The sequence below is a fragment of the Hippocampus comes genome, unplaced genomic scaffold (assembly GCF_001891065.2).
Source record: "Hippocampus comes isolate QL1 unplaced genomic scaffold, H_comes_QL1_v1.1 scaffold186, whole genome shotgun sequence".
NCBI classification, from domain to species: Eukaryota; Metazoa; Chordata; class Actinopteri; order Syngnathiformes; family Syngnathidae; genus Hippocampus; species Hippocampus comes.
Genome location: NW_017806236.1, coordinates 2,937,494 through 2,960,360, shown reverse-complemented (window position 1 = coordinate 2,960,360; position 22,867 = coordinate 2,937,494). Strand labels below are relative to the sequence as shown.

Sequence of the window (22,867 nt, the reverse complement as noted above, 5' to 3'; positions counted from 1 at the left end):
AATGTCATAGTTGGGACACCTCTGCTCTAACCCTAACGCTAATGCACATACAGTATGAGGCTTGCGTGTAGAAAGTGCGTAGCATAAGTGATTCTGTCATCCCTAAGCATCCTGTAACTTGTTTTCAGTGTTCCGGCACGTCATCAAATAGCTGTGTATGATGGAGGATCAAATTCTTGGCATGATACAACGGAGCCAAACTGGATGGGGAAGTCTCACACTCAGTCCAATTATGAAAGCATGAGGAACAAAGTCACATTCAATGAAGCACTGAATTATAAAAGTCGAACCTAACCAACAGGGTGAGAGAAAGGTTAACAACTTCACTGTACTCAAGGCAATGCTTCTTCATTCTTTCTTCCTGTCACAGAGACTGTCAACTGTGGTGCACAGTGAACAACCTCACATCCGTAATGTGCTTCACTGAACTGAAAGTGCAACAAGGAAAATCATTTGCAAACAAAAAAGCGTTCAAGGCAATGTAAAAGCAAAGTCAAGAAATACAAAGTGGCTCATTAAAATCCCGAAAAGAAAAACATGATTTTAAAATGCGTTATAAGACCTTCATCATATGTATGGATTTAAAAGCATTTACACTTCACTTCTTGTAATCAACTAAACTTACTGGAGAACAATACAAATAAAACTACTATTAAAAAGAAGTGTCACACCGAGCACTGTAAAAGGGTGCGGTTGACAAGCAATCAAATTTGACAAAGAGAATTGACGCCAACGAGTCAACTGGTTTCAGTGTTCCGGAGTATCATTTAATAACTTCTTTTGTTGAGAATCAACCTCTTGGCGTGATACAGCTCGATGGAGACGACACAGACCAAGTGCTATTACTCAAGCATGAGGAACAAAGTGTCAGCCAACAAAGCAGTGAATTTAAAAAGACAACAACAACCAACAAGAGTATGCGCAAGGTTTATGGTACAAATGTTTCATCGAGCTTTTTCCTCAGAGTACCCACCGGTGTACCGTAACAACCACGCACAACTGACAACTTTGAAATGAACTCTCGCGAAACCTGAGCCAAGCCCCGTCAATGTCCATCTTTAAAACTCATCTTTGAACTCTATTTCAGGCAGCACAGCACGCGACTCGTTAGCACATCAGATGAATGGAACACTCTAAATCAGGGGTGTCAAACTGATTTTTTTGTCATGGGCCACTTCTGAGTTACGGCTTCCCTTGGAGGGCCGGTGCAAAATCTCAACGTGATTTATTACCCACGACAATTTGACATTTCGGTACAGATTTCAGCAAAGATTCATGAAAGTTGACACACATGATTTGCTCCCGCGGGCCACATAAAATGACGTGGGGGGCCGGATCTGGCCCCCGGGCCTTGACTTTGACACCAGTGCTCTAAATTGTCCCTCGGTGTGATGTGAGTGTGAATGGTTGTTTGTCTATGCGCGCATTACGATTGGCTAGCAACCCGTTCATGGTGTACCCTACCTCCTGCCCGAAGTCGGCTGCGATAGGCTCCAGCACGCCCCCCTCATTGCTCTTTTTCTTTTTTTTTTTTTTAATCATCTTTAAACTCATTTTTATTCTTTGGCGTTTGACTCCGCATGAGACTTGCTTTTAGTTTGACTGTTTTTGAGCCTTTTACTGTCTTCGTTATTAATTGATTGTTTTATTGTTTGTTGTTTTAAGACTTATCTTTGCTCCATGTTCAGAACTTTGGTGGATGTTTTTAATTAAGTGCCCCTAGAAATAGAGGTGAGTTGGGGTCACTGTAGTTGAGTTGACTTGAGTTGAGTCATGTTACCTAAGTATCAGATCAGCTCGCAAACATGTCGGTACATGAACCAACTCTGGGAACATATACATTAGTAACTACAACAATATTCCTTCAGTTCTTCCCTCCAAATGTTGCTGCTGTAGATTGCGAATTTCTCCAATGTGAGACAATAAAGGTTTTTCTTATCTTATCTTAGTTGGGCTCCGAGAAAACCGGTTTGTCAAACACAGAACATCAGTAACAAAGGTTTTTTTGTTTGTTTGTTTTGTTTTGTTTTTTCTGGTGAGACACTTAACTTAATTATTTCCTTGTTGAGCGACCTGATCCAATGTGGCATGTGATTACGAAATAATTGGGCACATTTAACATTCTGACACTGCCAAGCCAACATATAAAAGGAATCGGCGTCATCATACTCAGCATCAAGCAACACGACTGCAAAGGTAGCTTCACACATCGCACTTTTCAAATTCCATTTTCTTGTGTGACATCTTGAGTATTTATCGCATATTTGATTCACATGGTGAGATGTAAGTGTAACACAAATGTTTATTGTTAGAAATCTGAAAATTGAAGGTAACTTTAGACAACTTTACATCGTAATTTTCAACTCCATCCAATGGAGCCGATTCAACATGAGCTGCCTTTTTGTTTCGCATGGTTAAATGTGTACGTTACAAAGGTATTTATGACTAATAAATTTTTAATATTTTTTGATCATCACACAGATGGCTTTTGCCCTTTGCTCGTTGTTCCTCCTTTGTGGGATAGGTGGACTATTGACTGGAGTCGTAAGTAAAAAAAAAAAAAAAATCACTCACTAATACAAACATATTGACAATAATGTTTGATGTTGGTGTCTCCGTTTGCGTCCACACTCTGTCGTCTGACTTTCCCAATGTGTTCTCCTTTTTCGCAGCGGCCTTTGCCTCTGAGTCACTGGAAAAGTTGGTAGCTTGGACTCCATGATACTTTTCAAATGAACAATTTCTGAATTTCTTCAACACAGACCTCAGATGTTTTTGACGTGTCTCATGTTCTCCTTAAAACAACTATTGTGTTGCAGACATTAAATGTCCTGAAGACTGGACTCAGTTGGACTGTCACTGTTACATCTACTTCAACACCCCAGAGACCTTTGTAGCTGCTGATGTACGGAAGATTTTTACACAGAAGTTGTGATATAATTCTTTTTTAATCAGTGATCCACTCAGTTTTCTGATTGATCTGACTAAGTGGAATCAACTTTGCATTCTCTTTCTCAATCAGATGGCCTGCATTGCTGAGGGTGGAAATCTGGTCTCCATTCACAATGATCTGGAAAATGAAATCGTCGTTCAACTGATTGAAGATGGTGGTGGAACACAAGCCTGGATTGGACTCCACGATGCAATTGTGGTATGACTTTCAGCCCGGGTGTCAAAACCATTTTTATCAGGGGCCACATTTTAGTTACCATTTCCCTTGGAGGGACATTCTGACTGAAACCATGTAAAGAAGGCAAGAAGAACGGTTTATTCAACTATTGTTTAAGTTACTGCCATGAAGGGTTTGGTAACTTGAAAATACTTTCAATATCTGTCTTATTTATTCAATATGATCATTTGAAATGTTGATACAGATCTTAGCCAGCATCATGGAAGCTGATTGCATGTTTGATTTGCTTTTGTGGGCCAGATCATGCGCCGCGGGCCTTAAACAGTACAAACGTTCAGATTGAATCCTGTCACTTGTGTTCAGAATGATTAGTGTTTTTGATTTCAAGAAAATGAGTGTCTCCTCTTGACTCTACCTTGGCACCCAGATTAAAGCAAGGAAATGTAGATCGTAAAAGGGCATAACACTCAAATATATCTAGCTCCACCTAGAGGTTGACATTTGTCAATATTAACATTCAATTAAATTCAATTCAATATCCACTAAGTGAACATGTTCCAACTTTTGGAATAAATCCAATCCACTTTCCTTTTCCGATGAATGCTCACTTCTTTTTTTTTTTTTTGGAACCACCAACCACCTGGTGTTTTTCTCCACACTCCTAAATCTAGTTCAACCTCAAACATGTGTGTAATGATGACACGATATGATTTTAATGATCAAGATGGATTGTGACAATCAGACAGTCCATGCAAAACCATCAATGGTTATGAGAGTAATTCAAATGTGATTTTGTCTTTCAGAATGGTGACTTCATATGGACTGATGGCTCAATTCAGGATTTCCTTAACTTTGATACGGACGGTGGGGAGCCTAATGACGCTGGTCCTTGTGTGCTGATTGAAACAGCAGGTAGACAAAATACCCTGTGATTCAATGTTGGTTAGAATACGGCGCTGTTTTACTTATTCTGTTTTACCATTTCTTATAGACTCGCTATGGCAGGATGAAGACTGTACGGACACAAACCCGTATGTTTGCATCATGGATGTGTGCCAAGGCGGAGATCCGAGCTCTCCAGACTGTCCGGGACCGGCTCCGGATTCGGGTCCGGGTCAGGGACCTTGAATGCAGTGACGGTTATGCACGGACTTGTCTTATTTTTGTGACCGTTTTCCTTTTGAGCTTCTTCCCTTTGATTTTTGACAAGCTCCTATGGAATGTTCCTGCTTGTCATTTGTTTTCTTGTTTCTGGCTGGCGGGTCAACTGCTGGAAGGCACTCACTCTCACACCTGCAGCCGATCAGCTCAGTTTAAAACCTCTACTGATCTGCGAGCAGTCACCAGATGATTCCCACATGCAGAGTGGTATATTGGCCGCCACCAGTGTTTGTAGGTTTGTTGTGTTTTTGCCGGGATTCACGTCTTTCGTCTTCTTACCAGTGTCTCCTATCCAGCCTCGCTCCACGTTATCTCTACGTGTCTTTCACCGCCAAATCCAAGGATCGATCAGATCATTCCTCTGCCTCATCACCTGCTTCTCAGCCTCACCCACAACTCAATCAACTCACTGCCACTTTTGCGAGTTCTTCGAACCTGGTTACATGTTCCACATTGCTGTCATTAAACACTAACTTTGCTCCTATACCGCCATCTCCTCCTCACTCTTGAGTCCGCCACTTGTACGAGATATAGTTTGCCAGGAGACGTGGACTCGTTGAGACATTATCAAGCTTGTGCGGTGTTTTTGTATTTCAGGGTTTACTATCATCTCTTTTCTTCATCTTCCATAAAGCTCTTGTCATTGGCAAATTTGTCCCGCCCCTGAGTAAGGCATAAACAGTCGTGAGTGACACTTTAAATGACTTGTTGCGGCACTGTGCCATATGAAAAGTCTCAAAAAAGCCATTTCTGAAAAAAACACGGGAAGTCAGCGGTCGATGGGCTCTCTGCAAATTAAATTGCGAATAAGAGTTGTTAAATTAGTTCATGATTCAGATCATTTATTTCATCTTAATCAATGAAAATAAAGAAAGGTCCTTGGATTTGCTTTTGTTGTTTGTAGGAGGAATTCTCAACAACAGAATGGCTAATTACTGTTATTTAAAGATGCTCAGGGACATTTAGCTCATAACTGATGACGCAGTTCTCATCTTGAATCCTCCACAATGTCAGAGCTGGAATGTGACCTTGTCACAGTGACGGCAAGTATGCTCGTTTGCTTGGTATGTAACTCATCCGGCTGAATTGTCTTCTCTCTGATAATAAGCATGCTTGAGTTTGTTAGCCATGCCCTGTTCACAGTGCTCAATTTGACAGCAAAAACTATACGTAAATGTAGCCGAATAAAAGTCTGAAGTCTAAATGTTTTGACACATGGCCACAAATGTAACTTTACTTTTTCAAACCATCATCACTTTTATTGAGGCAACATGACAGTATCTCAGTCACATCAACAATCCCAACAAACAGACCTGCTCCCCATTCATATCTTGACTTGCAATCATTTCACATTCGAAATGTTTTACCTTTAAGTACTCAGAAATTTTCAAAGGAACTTTTCATACTGTAAATTGCCCGTAATAAATTGCTGTCGATATTGCCTCATCCTCCAACACATTTATTTGGTTCTATTTTCATCTTCTAAGTTCTGAATAAAATACAGGGCTTATTTATTTATTTATTTATTGATTTATGTATTTGTTTATTTCCAGTTCAGGTCACTGAGAACACATTCTTATTTGCAATGCTGAGGCAGCTGCAGACAGCAGAGTGAAACAAATAAAAGCAAATACAAAATACACAACAACCTGGACAGTGTGTGTGAAAAGGGAGAAAGTTACCATTGTGAAATGTTGATTCTCAAAGAAATATTCATTATTCTGGTGACTCTACTTTTCAATTATGCCTGTGTCTTCCTGTGAGCTTTGTACAGAATTTGCCAAAGGAGCCAGCTGATCAACTAGACCTGATAAACTATATCACTTATTCTTTCATGGTAATGCAGTTTCCAAAGTTTGGAAAATTGCACATGTGCTTGCCTTGCGAAAAGGGGGTGATCAAGCTTAAATAAATACAATTGACTAATCAGTGTTTAAGTGAAGGAAGGTTTAGGGGTTCAAATGTTTTTATCAAGTTCCTTGAGTTAAAAAAAAAAAAAACTAAACTGTCACTTTTTGTATTGATCAGTCACTGCTAAATAAACAGGATTTCACCTGTAACGTGCTGTTGGACCTTTGAGGTATTCAAAGCACTTGAACACCATCTCCTTGTTTACCTATACTGATGATGCAGGATCAGGAACAATTGGGAATTAGATGTCTTGCTGAAAAGCACTTCAAAATGTTTTCACGTGTTGAGAATCAAAACTACAACCTTCAAGTTGGGAGCCAACCACTTGACCACCTGAGCCATGCCACACTATCATGGCAAAGTAAGGCATTTGGCAGGGTTGGATGCAGATTTTTAATTAATATTGGTGTTACCGATCAAACGAATGCCTGATTTTCTTTTTCTTTTAACTATCTGTCCAACAGATCAGAGTTTGTTCAAGTGGCTGAATCGGGCTCCTTTTTTCTTGAGGTCGCTAAAGGTGTGCCTGAAGGATCAGTCTTAGGATCAATTTTGTTCTCTAGTTAGTGTACATCAACGTCTCTGTGGAAATTTGTCAAATGTCTCATCACTTTTATTCTGATGAAACTGGTATTAACAGAATAAAATCAAATTAAATCAAGATGTTATCTAATAAAAGTCGGTCTTTGGAGAATCTGTCAAAAAATTTAACTGCTGTCGAGAAATCACTAGAGTCTGTTCCAACAAATGTCAAGGATTTTACATAAACCTGGAGCATTCTTGAGAAGAATGTGTTTCCAAACAATCTCAAAAATTCTGCGTAAAGCAAGGTTTTTTGGATCCATCCATCCATTTTCTGATCCGCTTTATCCTCACAAAGGTCGCGGGGGGTCTTCGGGCAGTAGGCGGGGACACCCTGAACCGGTTGCCAGCCAATCGCAGGGCACACAGAGACGAACAAGCATCCGCGCTCACACTCACATCTAGGGACAATTTAGAGTGTTCAATCAGCCTGCCATGCATGTTTTTGAAATGTGGGAGGAAACCTGAGTACCTGGAGAAAACCCATGCAGGCCCAGGGAGAACATGCAAACTCCACACAGGGAGGCCGGAGCTGGAATCAAACCCTGCACCTCTGCACTGTGAGGTCGATGTGCTAACCAGTGGACGACCGGGCCGCCCGGTTTCTTGTATCGTAATAAATATTGCTTCTTCGTGGAGGCGACTTGGTATCTCCAGCCTTCTTGGTGGTGATATATGAGTAGTTCCTGTAAATGTAAAAACAAAATGGGAAAATATATTACATATGGAGAGGACATTAATAATAATAGCTGTCTTCAGGCAGAACGGGCGAACACCCTGAACTGGTTGCCAGCCAATAATCATCATCATCATCACCGTTATCATCATCATCATCATCATTCTTATTATAAAAATGATATAAGACAACAAAAATATTTTCCATGAAAATTGTGGGTTGGTCCCCACAATAGAAGAGACAAAAAAATACAGCATCTTAATTTACAACATTGACCTGAAAATATTATGTGTGCATTTCTTAGTCCGACCCATGTTGTCAGTTGCAAACCAGTCGAGACAGAAAAACAGTGAAGAACTTTGTTGGGTTTGGTTACCCACTCAAAGCCATTTCCCTGTTGTGAGACTTCTTTTCATGTGGCAATGACACAACCTACACATTCTACATTCCAAGACCCGTCAAGCAAACTTATAAAGCCGCTCGTCTTCTTTCTCAGTATCAAGGACCTCAACTGCAAAGGTGATGTCACCGAACTTTCCATCCTAATTTTGAAACTCAATTTCATGTGACTTTTTCATTGTTAACTGTGTTTTTGGTTCTCATGGTCTGTTTGAACAGATATTTATTGATAGAAATAGTTTATATTTTGCTATCATTGCAGATGGCATTTGCTGTTCGCTCGTTGTTCCTCCTTTGCGGCATCAATGCACTGTTGAATGGAGTCGTAAGTGAAAATTTTACCCAGTCACGAAAGAAAACACAACATAAACGATTTACACTGTTTTATGCTTTGGTGTCTTCATTGTTCTCAGAATTCTGCAGTCTGATTTTACCTTTGTGCTTTCTTTGCAGTGGCCTTTACCTTTGAGTCATTGGAAAAGTTGGTAGCTGTGACACCGTGATCCTTTTCAAATGAACAATTTCTGAATTTCTGCAACACTGACTTCAGATTTTTTGACGTGTCTCATGTTCTCCTTAAAACACCTATTGTGTTGCAGATATTAAATGTCCTTCAGGCTGGACTCAGTTGGACTGTCACTGTTACATGTACCAAAATACCTCAGCGAACTTTGTAACTGCAGAGGTACGGAAGACTTTTACACAGAAGTTGTGATATAATTCTTGTTTAATCAGTGATCCATTCTGCTGTTGGTTGTTTTCTGATGGACCTGACGAAGTGGAATCAACTTTGCATTCTCTTTCTCCATCAGATGGCCTGCATTGATTTGGGTGGAAATCTGGCCTCCATTCACAATGATCTGGAAAACAAAATCGTTTTTCAACTGAGTCAAGATGCGAATCAATCACGAGCCTGGATTGGACTCCACGATGCAATTGTGGTATGACTTTCAGCCAGGGGTGTCAAAACCATTTTTATCAGGGGCCACATTTTAGTTACCGTTTCCCTTGGAGGGACATTCTGACTGAAACCATATAAAGAAGGCAAGAAGAACGGTTTATTCAACAATTGTTGCAGTTACTGTCATGAAGGGTTTGGTAACTCGAAAATACTCCCAATATGAGAATTTGAAATGTTGGTACAGATTTTAGCAAGCATCATGGAAGCTGTTTGCATGTTTGATTTGCTTTTGTGATCCACATAAAAGGATGTGGCGGGCCAGATCATGCACCGCGGGCCTGAAACAGTACAAACTTTCAGATTGAATCCTGTCACTTGTGTTCAGAATTATTAGTGTTTTTGATTTCAAGAAAATGAGTGTCTCCTCTTGACTCTATCTTGGGACCCAGATTAAAGCAAGGAAATGTAGATCATGAAAGGGCAAAACACTCAAATATGTCTAGCTCCACCTAGAGGTTGACATTTGTCAATATCGACAAAGTGGACATGTTCCAACTTTTTGAATAAATCCAATCCACTTTACTTTTCCGCTAAATCCTCACTTTTTTGGGGGGGTGTGGGGGGCACCAACCACCTGGTGTTTTTCTCCACACTCCTAAATCTAGTTCAACCTCAAACATGTGTGTAATGATGACACGATATGATTTTCATGGCTGAGATGGATTGTGACAAACAGACAGTCCATGCAAAACCATCAATGTTCATGAGAGTAATTCAAATGCGATTTTGTCTTGCAGAATAATGACTACATCTGGACTGATGGCTCTATTCAGGATTTCCTGAACTTTAATTCGGGCGATAATGAGCCCGATAACACTGACGCTTGTGTGGTGATTGATACAGCAGGTAGACAAAATACCCTGTGCTTCAATGTTGGTTCGAATACAGCGCTGTTTTACTTATTCAGTTTTATTATTTCTTACAGACGGGCTATGGCAGGATGAACTCTGTACGGACACATACTCGTATGTTTGCATCCTGGATGTGTGCCAAGGCGGAGATCCGAGCTCTCCAGACTGTCCGGCTCCGGGTTCGGGTTCGGGTTCGGGTTCGGGTTCGGGTTCGGGCTCGGGCTCGGGTTCGGGTTCGGGTCAGCGGCGTTGAATGCAGTGATGGTTATGCACGGACTTGTCTTATTTTTGTGACCGTTTTCCTTTTGAGCTTCTTCCCTTTGATTTTTGACAAGCTCCTGTGGAATGTTCCTGCTTGTCATTTGTTTCCTTGTTTCTGGCTGGCGGGTCAACTTCTGGAAGGCACTCACTCTCACACATCTGCAGCCGATCAGCTCAGTTTAAAACCTCTACTGATCTGCGAGCAGTCACCAGATGATTCCCACATGCAGAGTGGTATATTGGCCGCCACCAGTGTTTGTAGGTTTGTCATGTTGTGTTTTTGCCGTGATTCACTTTCTTTGGTCTTCCTACCAGTGCCTCCCATCCAGCCTCGCTGATCTTCACAAGTCTTTTGCCGCCAACCCCAAGGATCGATCCGATCATTCCTATGCCTCATCACCTGCTTCCCACCCTCACCCACAACTCAATCTACTCACTGCCAGTTTTGCGACTTCTTCGAACCTGGTCACATGTTCCACATTGCTGTCATTAAACACTAACTTTGCTCCTATACCGCCATCTCCTCCTCACTCTTGAGTCCGCCACTTGTACGAGATATAGTTTGCCAGGAGACGTGGACTCGTTGAGACATTATCAAGCTTGTGCGGTGTTTTTGTATTTCAGGGTTTACTATCATCTCTTTTCTTCATCTTCCATAAAGCTCTTGTCATTGGCAAACTTGTCTCGCTCCTTGGTAAGGCACACACAGTCGTGAGTGACACTTGAAATGACTTGTTGCTGCAATGTGCCATATGAAAAGTCTCAAAAAGCCATTGCTGAATAAAACACGGGAAGTCAGTGGTAGATGTGCTCAATGCAAATTAAATTGCGAAACAGAAGAGTTGTTGAATTAGTTCATTTATTTCATCTTAATCATTGAAAATAAAGAAAGGTCCTTGGATTTGCTTTTGTTGTTTGTAGGAGGAATTCTCCACAACAGAATGACTACTTACGGTTATTTAAAGACGCTCAGGGACTTTTAGATCATAACTGATGACGCAGTTCTCATCTTGAATCCTCCTCAATGTCACAGCTGGAATGTGACCTTGTCACATTGACGGCAAGAATGCTCGTTTGCTTGGTATGTAACTCATCCAGCTGAATTCTCTTCTCTCTGATAATTAGCATGCTTGAGTTTGTCAGCCATGCCCTGTTCCCAGTACACATCTTGACAGCAAAAACAATACGTAAATGTAGCCGACTAAAAGTCTGAAGTCTAAATGTTTTGATACAGGGCCACAAATTTAACTTTACTTTTTCAAACCATCATCACTTTTATTGAGGCAACATGACAGTATCTCAGTCACATCAACAATCCCAACAAACAGACCTGCTTCCCATTCATTTCTTAACTTGCAATCATTTCACATTCAAAATGTTTTACCTTTAAGTACTCAGAAATTTTCAAAGGAATATTTCAGACGGTAAATTGCCCGTCGTAAATTGCTGTCGATATTGCCTCATCCTCCAACACGTTTTTGCTTCTATTTTCATCTTCTACATTCTGAATAAAATGCAGGGCTTATTTATTTATTGATTTATTTCCAGTTCAGGCCACTGAGAACACATTCTTATTTGCAATGCTGAGGCAGCTGCAGACAGCAGAGTGAAACAAATAAAAGCAAATACAAAATACGCAACAACCTGGACAGTGTGTGTGAAAAGGGAGAAATTTACCATGGTGAAATGTTGATTTTCAAAGAAATATTCATTATTCTGGTGACTCTACTTTTCAATTATGCCTGTGTCTTCCTGTGAGCTTTGTACAGAATTTGCCAAAGGAGCCAGCTGATACACTAGAACTGATAAACTATGTCACTTTTTCCTTCATGGTAATGCGGTTTCCAAAGTTTGGAAAAATGCACATGTGCTTGCGTTGCGAAAAGTGGGTGATCAAGCTTCAATAAATACAATTGGCTAATCAGTGTTGAAATGAGGGAAGGTTGAGGGTTTTAAATGTTTTTATCAAGTTCCTTGCGTTTAAAAAAAACAAAACTGTCACTTTTTTTTTATTGATCAGTCATGACTAAATAAACGGGATTCCACTTGTATCGTGCTGTTGGACCTTTGAGGTGTTTCAAGCACTTGAACACCATCTCCTTGTTCACCTACTGATGATGCAGGATCAGGAACAATTGGGAATTTGGTGTATTGCTCAAATTCATTTCAAAATGTTTTCAAAACCACAACCTTCAAGTTGGGAGCCAACCACTTGACCACTTGAGCCATGCCACACTATCATGGCAAAGTCAGGCATTTGGCAGGGTTGGACGCAGATTTGAATTCATATTGGTGTTACCGATCAAACGAATGCCTGATACTTTTTTCTTTTAACGATCTGCCCAGCAGGTCAGAGTTTGTACGATGTGTTTCACCGCTGTGGTTGAAGTCACTGGACCGAAAGGTGTGTTCCGGTGACCAGTTGAGCAAGCCAAATAAAACGGAGCTAAGGACAGTGACTAACTAATATGAGGACATACAAAAACGGGAACAGTATGGACAGCTCGCATGTAAATATGTCGTTTCTCTCATGATCATGTGGATGTGGACCCCCCCTCTCCCCCTAAAAAAAAGGCTGAATGAGGAGAGAGTTTATCTCCAAAATTGACTGAGTTCCTTGTTTTCTTTGATAAGGTTTATTCATCACACATTCACTGTCTGGTCAAGTTTAAAGGGACCGGGGTTCGTTTTCCCACGCTGGTCCTGAAATTTTATTCAGATGTGAATACAGACAAACGAATTCTGGTGCGAACCAAAGAAAAAAACGCACCGAGAACCAGTTTTTGAGGTGGTCTCGGTCTGTTTCCAAACAGACTTGGAACAGTTTGATACAACTTGGCCAACCTGTGCAGGCACAACTCACATTGTGCAGGGGTCACAGATCGTATATCGACAATACAATGTGAATGCACACCGCACCAAACGAAAAAAAAAAAAAAGGTCTGACTTTGGTCCGGACCAAAGGACTTTCCTGGTGTGAATTCTGTCCATCCGAAAATGAATACGGTATCCTTGTAAGACTACTTTTTGATTGACATTTCTACAGTAAGAAATATTTTGTTCAGGCTGGATTTTTTTTTGTAAAAGAGGTATTATTTAGAACATTGTCATAAAACTTCAACTACAGAGGAGGCATACTTTAAATTAGGGCTTCTGAATATATTGAAAAAATATATATACAGTAATCCCTCATTTATCGCGGTTAATGGGGACCAAAACCACCCGCGATAAACGAAAATCCGCAAAGTAGCGACCAATTAACATACACTGGTAAAAAAAAAAAAAATTTTTTTTTCTTTTTTTAAGTCCGCAAAAGGTCCGCAAACAGTCCGGGAGAACCTGCAAAACAACAGCGAGTCACATTGAGCAACATATACAGTACTGTACTCCATGTATATGGAAAAAAAAATAATAAAATTTTTTTATGAATATGTCTGAAAAAATCCACGATGCACCGAATCCGCGATAAACGAACCGCAAAATAGCGAGGGATCACTGTAATTGTGATAATGGCACCTGCAGTGCAGAATGCAAAAGATGGGTAAAAAATTCATATGGAATAGTATGCTTTCATCTAACTTGGACCAATCAGACTCAACCTCAATGCACATTGTCAAATGCACATTGTCATCTAACTGAGCAGCATCGAGGAACATTAACACTAACTTCATTTGATAAGAATACATTGGGCCTTATTATTATTATTATTATTATTATTATTATTCTGCATGAAAAAAGATATATCATTTAAAAACTGATTTCATTTCTTCATGTACATTGCAATAATATCAATATTGCAATATGCAACAGCCATACCGGACATTGCATATTTTTCCAATATCGTGCAGCCTTAATGACTAAATATCGGAGTTGTGATGTATGACATCTTGGAGTGAACTTTGAGTATCATTTCAGTCCCTTCAGACCGGGCTGAGTGTCCTCTTTTTTTGGAAATCAAAATGTGGTAACCCTACGGAACATTGACCAGCACAAACATGATGAATCCTGTCACTTTTGTCTGTTATAGGCCGAAGCATTTTGTCACTTACAAATTAAATGTCTACTATTGATTCAGTCTTGTCACTAGCATAAAGTAAGGAGGTGTAACATTGAGTACCTGTACTTAAGGGCACTGAAGTTTTTTGTTTTTTTTTATGCACCTGGCTTGTGTACTTATAAGGTGCAGCGATTCTCCTGTCTTGACCTCTGACAGGAAATTTGTGAGCAAGCACCAAATAGGCGTGATTCAGTGAAGTCTAAAGGTGGCCCTAATTTCTGGATCGTGGAGTTTCCATTGAAACGTGAACTCCATTGTGATCCATTTTGAAAATATGTCTCACTTTGATTGTGAAATTAACTTACGTAGTTGATCCGGATGTCAAGTTATTTTTAACAGCCAGCATGCGCTTGTACTTTTCTTACTGATTCCTCATCACTCACCACACATTTGTTCCTGCTCTCTTCTTCCACTGCCATCCCACAACCTGTGCCGCCAGTTCCCTCTGCTGTTCAACCGTTGACACTAAATATCAGCACTTCCGCCTTTCTGTGAGGCCATAAATACACATCACACATGAAAAATGTGGCTACAACTACATAAATATTGTTCCGAAAGCATCAAAATTATTATTATAATTTTTTTGGCTAACTTTTGAAACTTGAATATCACATCATTCAGACACATCACCTGCCAGATGAATTATTTCTGTTTCCATTGAAGATTTTCCAGTTTTGTCTCCTCATCCTGCTTCACCTTCGGATAGGAGCTGTTGTGCGTACGTTGCGATTCATCAACAGTTCTGCCGTAGATAAGCCACAATCCAGACACTTCAGAAGCTGTTTGATGATATGCACATTTTCTGGTATCCCATGTCAGCAAAATATTGACTTGACATGAGTGATGACATTGTTGGCGGTTGCGTTCGTGAGTAGAGCAATCTCAGGGAAGTTCAAATTAATAGTCTGTCACGAGCAAAAAGTCCTTTCCATTACAATGAAACAAGTCTGTTCCTACTTTCTTCCAAGGTGCAATGGGAAGACTGGGAATTATCATGGTTTCCCTCCTGTTTTATTCTGGTGACTTTTGCCATGCTTCACATGTCCCTATTGTATTTTCAATGTCTTTAATACATTCAGCTTTGAGAAGCATTTGGCTCCAAACATCTCACTTGCAATCTCCTCACGCGTCGGTATCTGGTAATGTTCACGGTTTATGCTTTGGTTGAAATCCTGCGTATTCTCATCAATGCGTATTCTCAATACTCAATTTTTGTTCTTCTTTTCCACACATACTGTTGAGTTGGCACGCTCAGTTGGTTTTTTCAACTTTCGTGAAGACCTTGAATTGACACATATTCTATCAGGCTCCTTTTTGAGGCGTTCCTGGAGTGGAGCTGGAACTCTCCTTGATCGCTGGTTTCGCATCTTCTTTTAGTTGAATGTTGTATGTGAGTGGTAGACATCCTCATCCTGTAAAAAAAATGACATTATAGTGCTGCCCAAGAAAGTCAATTGTACCCATGTGTGGATTTACTGCTTTTGGACAGTTTACCCGGTGTACTGTCTGCACCAGATTCAATTGATTCGCAACCATTTGGTACAATAGAAACTGGTCTGTAGTCGTCTTTGTTCTTTATTGTCACCTTGAGTATGTACTGATGTCATTTTATTTTTTTTGTTTTTGGTCCACTCAGATTCCAGCTTCGGTGTGTTGCCATTCGCATATTATTTCGTCCAACGCCTTCGATACTTGGGGTGCAGGCACACACACACACACACACGCACGCACACACACACACACACACACACACACACACACACACACACACACACACACACACACACACACGTGAATTACGTGAATGTCATCATTTTGCTACTGTTTCCTTGATTGCTTAGTGTTATTTTCTCATCGAAGTTGAACAATTAAGCAAAGCAAAACAGAGTAGATTGGAAAAACAAGAGGAGTGTAAATCACTGTGATCATTTCAGTGATTCAGACTTCGAATTTGAAGGGTTTTGGTCGGCTTTCAGAATGAAATGACTAATTTTAATGAGGGTCCAATGCTGCCGTCATCCCTTGAAGCAAAGGCTTATTTCTGGCTTCGGTTGTGGTGCTGGCTGCTTTTAACATTATTATGCAGAGTGAGCTTGATGCGTGGGAATCTCCCGTTGAGATAAATCCGTATTTTAAGTAGTATTCCTGATGCTTCTTTTTCTTGAAAGTCCTAGGCTCCTCTTTTGTCTCCAGGCTGGGCCTTTTCTCCTTCCCAAAGAAACTTTCCAAAGACATTATTTTTTTACTAATTTTGCTAGCTCCCGGGTTTCATTTTAGCGGTAACCTATCACGTGACCGAAAAGCGCGCCTTGATCTACGTCAAGAGTGACATACTGTAGACGGATGTAACAAAGAATCCGGTAATTTTTCAGATTTTGAAATGAATAAAACTGAAGTAATGTAAGTTATTTATTCTTTCTGTGCGGCTCGGTACCAGTCCACAGCCCGGGGGTTGGGGACCACTGACGTCGAAAATTGAGAACCCACCCTGTGCCGCCCCTGCAGACTTAACACACTCCCACTTTCTTAAGAAGCCAGAGTGACACCCGACAAGCGTATCCAAGAAAGCGGCACTATGAGCACCTCGGACCGTGGCGCTGGCCTCCCCAGCGACACACCATTCAGCTGCTGTTTATCTGTGATCATCATTTCTCATAGGACTGCCTGGGGAACCTTGTACTGCCAAAAAGTGGATTGGCCAGGAGATCACACCTGAAAAGTCTCAACTCAACTCAACTCAACTGTATTTATAGAGCACTTTCAAACAGACATCGCTGCACACAAAGTGCTGTACATGGAGCAACTAACATATACAACGGTAAAGCAAAGCAACAAATCAGTAACAAAGACGGTAGAGAACACCATGCAATACAACGAAGATCATAATTTGGGTCATGCTGAGTCAAATGCCAAAGAATACAAGTGAGTTTTGAGGAGGGTTTTAAAGATGGGCAGCGAGGAGGCTTGCCGAATGTTCAGTGGAGGGTCATTCCTGAGAGAGGGACCAGCAACGGAAAAGGCTCGATCCCTCTGAGCCTCCGTTTAGTTCTTGGTCCTGCTAATAATGTTTGGTCCACAGACCTGAGGCGCCAGGCAGGTGTGTAGGGGCGGATGAGCTCACAGAGGTAAGGTGGCGCGATGTCATTTAGAGATTTGAAAACAAATAATAGGATCTTGAAAATAACTCTAAAATGTATAGGGAGCCAGTGAAGGGATGCCAAAGTAAAAGTGTAAAGTAAAAGTGGTGCAATTATCACAATCATACCTGCTGGAGAGACCACAGCTGTAATTAAATCAATCTAGATAAATGAGAACATAACATTAGCATTAATGCACTAGCATTAGCTTCGTTGTCAAGTATGATGTCAGACCTAGTTTGTTGTATAAAAAAAAACCCCAAAAAACATCAATGCTGTATAAAGACTCTGGATAGAGAACATAAGGCTCAAACATGTTCCATCATAATTGCATGTTACTGTTTCGTGGATGAGATGCACAGCAGCCGACTGGAGGGCGATGTCATGAAAGGGCCCGCGGCAGCGTCTTACTTTCGGGTTTGAAACTTAGCCGCCAAAATAACAAGGCTTTCATAAGAAATTAGATCACCAATGTGCCTGAAGTGATATACAATCATATTGTAACTGAGGAAAACTTGAAATAGCATGATACAGACCCTTTAATTGACACCAGTGAGCATTTTGTTGACCAATGTCCATGTATAGTTACCGCAACTTCATCATAAAAATGTGAAATGAATGAGAAACAAACTGAGCAGGTTTAAATTAGAGTGATGAAAAAAAAAGACCCCAAAATATTTTGATGTCGAAAGATTCCTTCATTTACCAGACAATAAGAATTAAGCATTGTGGAAGAAGGAAAAGAGAATTGATTGCAAACTCAGAGACACAAAGACATTTTTATTTTACTGAGTCATTATGACAAGCAAACCCCGTTGCAACAACAAGGTGTCAAGGAGCGATTAGTACATCACATCTCTGATGCAGACATATTGTTCTTCCTCTGTGCATTCATCGGTTCGCCATTGTCCATCTGTAGGAGAAATATATTTCAGTATAACAGCATCGTATTCTTGGCAACTCTAATCAATGATTTCACTTACCACTCTGACGAAGCTCCACGCAATCATTATCATTGTCAGGAGGAGGTGCAATGAAGTTTTCAAAATTATTAATTGTGCCATCGGTCCATATGTAGTCTGTAGGCTGGAAGCGAAAGTCAAACTGAATGAGTCACACGTAAAGAAAACTATTGCTTGAATTTGTATTTGCTTTTTTTGTCGGTCTCAATCCATCTTGATTATCTTTCAACAATACTTGAATCATCGAGTGTCATTATGAAACTGGTGTTTGATGTCACACTGAGAAATAATTGTGGAGGGCAAGGTGAGGTGTTTGGTCTTTTGAAAAGAAAAAAAAAAGCACAAACTACCCTGAAGTAAGGATTGATTGTGTTCCAAGGCTGAACTCAAGTCTTCCCTGTGGATACTTCAATGTCAACATCGAGGTTGCGCTAGATATTGTCCTGTGTGTTCTCCTCTCAGGAGGCTAGTCAATACTTCATCCCTTCATCTGGTGACAAGACTGATTCTGGAGGACACATTCATTTTCTCTGTGGCAAAAACATCTCGACTGAACATAAGTGAGAGGATTCACCATCAGCGCATCGGTGAGTCCAATCCAGATTTGGTCAACGTTCCCACCCGCTGCAGCCAGTTCACGAACAAAGGCATTTTCCAGGAAACTGTGAATGGAGACCAGATTCCCTTCCAAAATGTTGCAGACGCTCTGATGGAAAAGGAGAGGAAAAAGTTGTTGTCACTCATTCAAATCCATCTTACAGAAGGCAAGACATTTTGGCTTTGTACCAAAGCGTTCAATCCACAGACCGACAAATCGCGTATTGAGATAGCTTTAAACTATGTTTGAAATATTTTCTTCATACCTCGGCATCTGCAAAGTTCCTCGGATCACGTTGGAAGATGTAACAGAAGCAGTCCAACCGGGTCCAGCCTTTGGGACAGTTATTGTCTGCAGCGCAATTGTTGTTTGAGGAAGAAAACGAGATCCGTCAATCAATCTCACGTCAATTATGACAAAACTACATTTGCTCATTTGAAAAAAATAAAAAGAGTCAAAGCTACCTTTGGCCTGAATATTTTGGAAAGACCAAGACCACTGTGAAAGAAGAAAATGACATTGGTAAAAATTAGACGAGAGAATACTGACACAGATGAAGTCACCAGTTTATCAAAGACAATAAAACATGTATTTATTTGTTTATATAAGTGAGTGGGTGAAATTTGGACTCACGGCTCCGGTCAACAGTCCGCTGATCCCACAAAGGAGGAACAACAGTCGAAGAGTGAATGCCATCTGTGCAACAAAAGAAAAATACTTACAAAAGTACGAACAATCAACATCAGTATTCCATTTACATCTCACCATCTAAAAGAGAACCACACAGTACATGGCGAATAAGGCTTGTGAAGTTTGAAAAGTAAGATGTAAACTTACCTTTGCAGTGATGATATTGGATTGGATTGGATTTTGAGGATGACAGCGATTCCTTTTATATGCTGAAAAGTGGAATGTGTCATCTCATGTCAGTGTCACATGACACATCATAATGACTATAATGAGAGCTTGAGCAAGTCACGTAGTTCAACAAAACAAAACAAAATAAACAAAAAAGAACCTTTATTTCCTTGATTCTGTGTTCGCCAAACAAGTTTTGGACCTGAGTGAGTCACTGGGAAATTAACTCGGACTAATAAAGGAACATTTTGTCTTCGGAAAATTCTATGACAACACTACACTTGATTGAAGCCAAAATCTAGGCAAGTCAGGAAGCACTGTAGTCTATCATTAGGTCAAAATTACTCTATTTTTAGGAAAAACAGCAACCATGCCGGTAACTGAGCGTGCTTCCTTGTATTTCGTGGCCACGGATTCTTATATCACAACAGAAACTGCATCCTTCTCATTGTTTGTATTCAGAAAACTGCATATTTGGAACGTACTGTAAACCGAGTGCAGCGCCCTACATACACGTAAGCATTCTTGGATGTGACGACTATGGTATGAAGTCTTTGGTTCCGTCGTATCTGCTGTGAAATCTGTGCAGGTGGTTTTACTTTTGTGGTCATGAAGGTTGATTGGGGTTGATCATCGGCTCCCTTCAACAGTGGCACCAGAGGCTTGACCCCCTTTATTAGCTGACATGACCTGATGGTATGTCAACTTCCAACCAGCCACACCTGTCAGAAATGTTTTTAAGCTGTGTGCTGTCTGAGGTCGGGGTGAATGGCCATTTGTGTTTCTGTCCTCACTCTTATTGTGTTCGAGAGGAAGATAATAGCTTATGTTTTTTGTTTCATAAATCCTGAGGTTATTAAGATCCTGTATGAAGTGTTACTTTACCAGCAAGAAATGTTTTGTTTGCCGTTTTGGCCTTGGTTCACACCAAAATTATTTTCTTTGGTTATGTGTTAATGATGAATCTAAAATAGTAAAGATTTTAAGTCAGTCACTTTCACAAAGCCAATTGAAACCGGCAGTCAACCCAAAAGAAATCATCGCAATAATATGTTCTATGCAGCATCACGAGCAGTAAAACCCACCCATTTTTTGTCCATCTCAGGGAGCGTCCATTTTGCCAGTTCCCTGTCGACTGAAAATTTGATCGAATAAATGTACACAAAGTGATCCCACATTGACTCTTATATTACTACAAAGCATTTATTCAGCAGTATGGCCTTGCAAGGTTTCACAGAGAGAGAAACACTGAAGAACAATGTTGAAGGGGAATCATGACACGAGGAACGTCCTATCTGGCCTCAGCACTCTTTGGTCGCTATGGTAACGTTGAAACATGCCTTCAAAATAAGATACACAGCAAATACTGTACAGATTGCAATAAAAAAATACGACTCACCATCACCACATATAACCCAGAGTGGGCTCGGTCTGTCTCCTCTTCCTTCTGCGCTTTTATTTTGGAGAGTCCACTTCCTGGGACCTTCTTTGTCTTTTTCCCTTTACTTACCAGGCTGGGCCGAAGGGTGCTCCCACACCTGCAAGCTGATTAGCAATCAGCTCCTGCGTTTAAGAGCTCTGCTGATCTGCAAACGGGTGCCAGATGATTCACGCATTACGAGTAGTATCTAGGCCAGGGGTGTCAAACTCAGATCCTGGAGGGCCGCTGTCCTGCATGTTTTCCAAGTCTCCCTGTTGCAACACACCTGATTCAAATGATCAGATCATCAGCAAGCTCTGTGGAAGCCTGACATTGAACCTGTTCATTTGAATCAGGTGTGTTGCAACAGGGAGACTTGGAAAACATGCAGGACAGCGGCCCTCCAGGACCTGAGTTTGACACCCCTGCTCTAGACGCCCAGCGTCCGCGCTGTAGACGCTCAGCGTCCACATAGTTTAAAGCACAGTGAAGCTGTGGGAATGAATGACAAGAGAGTCACGTCGTAACCACAATAAAAGTTGAGTTCGTTGTAGCGCATATTTAGTCAATGGCATGTACACACAATTGCACATGTATATGATCACTTATTTTTTGACATTTTAGGGGAAGCTGAGCTTCCCTTGCAGAGTTAGAGCAATCGCCTCTGCTCCCTGCCCAGCCTGGCTCCATGTTTTCCTCCCCGGACCACTTGACCCTGCACCCATCCTTCCCCCATCTCCTTCGCTTTTTGATTCTCTAACGTCATTACCTTTGCTACCCATAACAGGTGCGTTGGAATCTCCCGTTGAGAGAAATTCGTATTTAAAGTAGGAAATCCTGATACTGTCAATCAAATGTAGCCTTCTTTTTCTTGAAAGTCCTAGGCTCCTCTTCTGTCTCCAGGCCGGCCGGGCCATTTCCCCTTTCCAAAGACATTATTTTTTTACTAATTTTGCTAGCTCCCGGGTTTCATTTTAGCGGTAACCTATCACGTGACCGAAAAGCGCGCCTTGACCTACGTCAAGAGTGACATACTGTAGACGGATGTAACAAAGAATCCGGTCATTTTTCAGATTTCGAAATGAATGAGACGGAAGTAATGCAAGTTATTTATTCTTTCTGTGCGGCCCAGTACCGGTCCGCGGCCCGGGGGTTGGGGACCACTGACATCGGAAATTGAGGAGCCACTCTGTACCGCCCCTGCAGACCTAACACACGCCCACTTTCTTAAGAAGCCAGAGTGACACCCGATAAGCGAAAGCAGCACTCTGCGCACCTCGGGCCGAGGCGCTGGCCTCCCCAGTGACACACCATTCAGCAGCTGTTTATCTGTGATTATCATTTCTCATAGGACTGCCTGGTGAACCTCGGCCTGGAGAAAAAGTGGATTGGCCAGGAGATCGTCCCTGAAAAGTGGTGCAATTACCACAATCAGACCTGCTGAAGAGGCCACAGCTGTCATTAAATCAACCCACTAGCTCAATGAGAACATAATATTCACATTAATGCATTAGCATTAGCTTCGTTGTCAAGTATGATGTCAGACCTATTGTGTTGTATAAAAAAAATAAACATCAATACTGTATAAAACCTCTGGATAGAGAACGTAAGGCTCAAACATGTTCCATCATGATGACATGTTACTGTTTCGTGGATGAGATGCACAGCAGCCGACTGCAGGGTGATGTCATGAAAGGGACGATGTCATGAAAGGGGCCGCGGCAGCCACACATGGAGAGGTGGGGTTTTCATGAGCCAAGCGTCTTACTTTCGGGTTTGAAAATTATCCTCCAAAATAACTAGGCTTTCATTCGAAATTAGGTCGCCATTTTGCCAAAAGTGATATACAATCATATAGTAACTGAGGAAAACTTGAAATAGCATGATACAGACCCTTTAATTG

General features: G+C 41.1%; 3 protein-coding genes and 1 long non-coding RNA gene across 4 annotated transcripts in view; 3 read left to right on the top strand and 1 right to left on the bottom strand.

Moving 5' to 3' along the window:
- Window positions 1-5,175, top strand: part of LOC109507556 (lithostathine-1-beta-like) — a 37,909-nt gene extending 32,734 nt beyond the window's left edge. The window contains exons 3-9 of the mRNA XM_019857063.1: window positions 2,673-2,700; window positions 2,820-2,905; window positions 3,023-3,151; window positions 3,934-4,042; window positions 4,122-4,219; window positions 4,250-4,498; window positions 4,574-5,175. Coding sequence (XP_019712622.1) covers window positions 2,673-2,700; window positions 2,820-2,905; window positions 3,023-3,151; window positions 3,934-4,042; window positions 4,122-4,219; window positions 4,250-4,258 — 459 coding nt within the window. The 3' untranslated portion in view covers window positions 4,259-4,498; window positions 4,574-5,175. The remainder of the gene's footprint in view (window positions 1-2,672; window positions 2,701-2,819; window positions 2,906-3,022; window positions 3,152-3,933; window positions 4,043-4,121; window positions 4,220-4,249; window positions 4,499-4,573) is intronic.
- A 1,380-nt stretch (window positions 5,176-6,555) lies between these two features.
- Window positions 6,556-9,924, top strand: LOC109507492 (galactose-specific lectin nattectin-like). Its single transcript, XM_019856950.1, has 6 exons — window positions 6,556-6,563; window positions 6,667-6,722; window positions 8,459-8,544; window positions 8,672-8,800; window positions 9,558-9,666; window positions 9,746-9,924. Exons 1-6 carry the CDS (start codon window positions 6,556-6,558, stop codon window positions 9,922-9,924), a joined length of 567 nt encoding a protein of 188 aa, XP_019712509.1.
- Window positions 9,925-17,874: 7,950 nt separating this feature from the next.
- LOC109507555 (snaclec echicetin subunit beta) lies at window positions 17,875-20,648 on the bottom strand. The gene is made up of 8 exons (XM_019857061.1): window positions 20,630-20,648; window positions 19,524-19,585; window positions 19,320-19,403; window positions 19,151-19,178; window positions 18,952-19,037; window positions 18,663-18,794; window positions 18,110-18,212; window positions 17,875-18,039 (listed from the first exon to the last, which is right to left on the bottom strand). Exons 1-8 carry the CDS (start codon window positions 20,631-20,633, stop codon window positions 17,969-17,971), a joined length of 570 nt encoding a protein of 189 aa, XP_019712620.1. The 5' UTR covers window positions 20,634-20,648; the 3' UTR covers window positions 17,875-17,968.
- Window positions 20,649-21,580: 932 nt separating this feature from the next.
- LOC109507565 (uncharacterized) lies at window positions 21,581-22,524 on the top strand. Its single transcript, XR_002166488.1, has 2 exons — window positions 21,581-21,751; window positions 22,316-22,524. It is a non-coding gene; the product is annotated as an uncharacterized LOC109507565 (long non-coding RNA).
- Window positions 22,525-22,867: the final 343 nt, after the last annotated feature.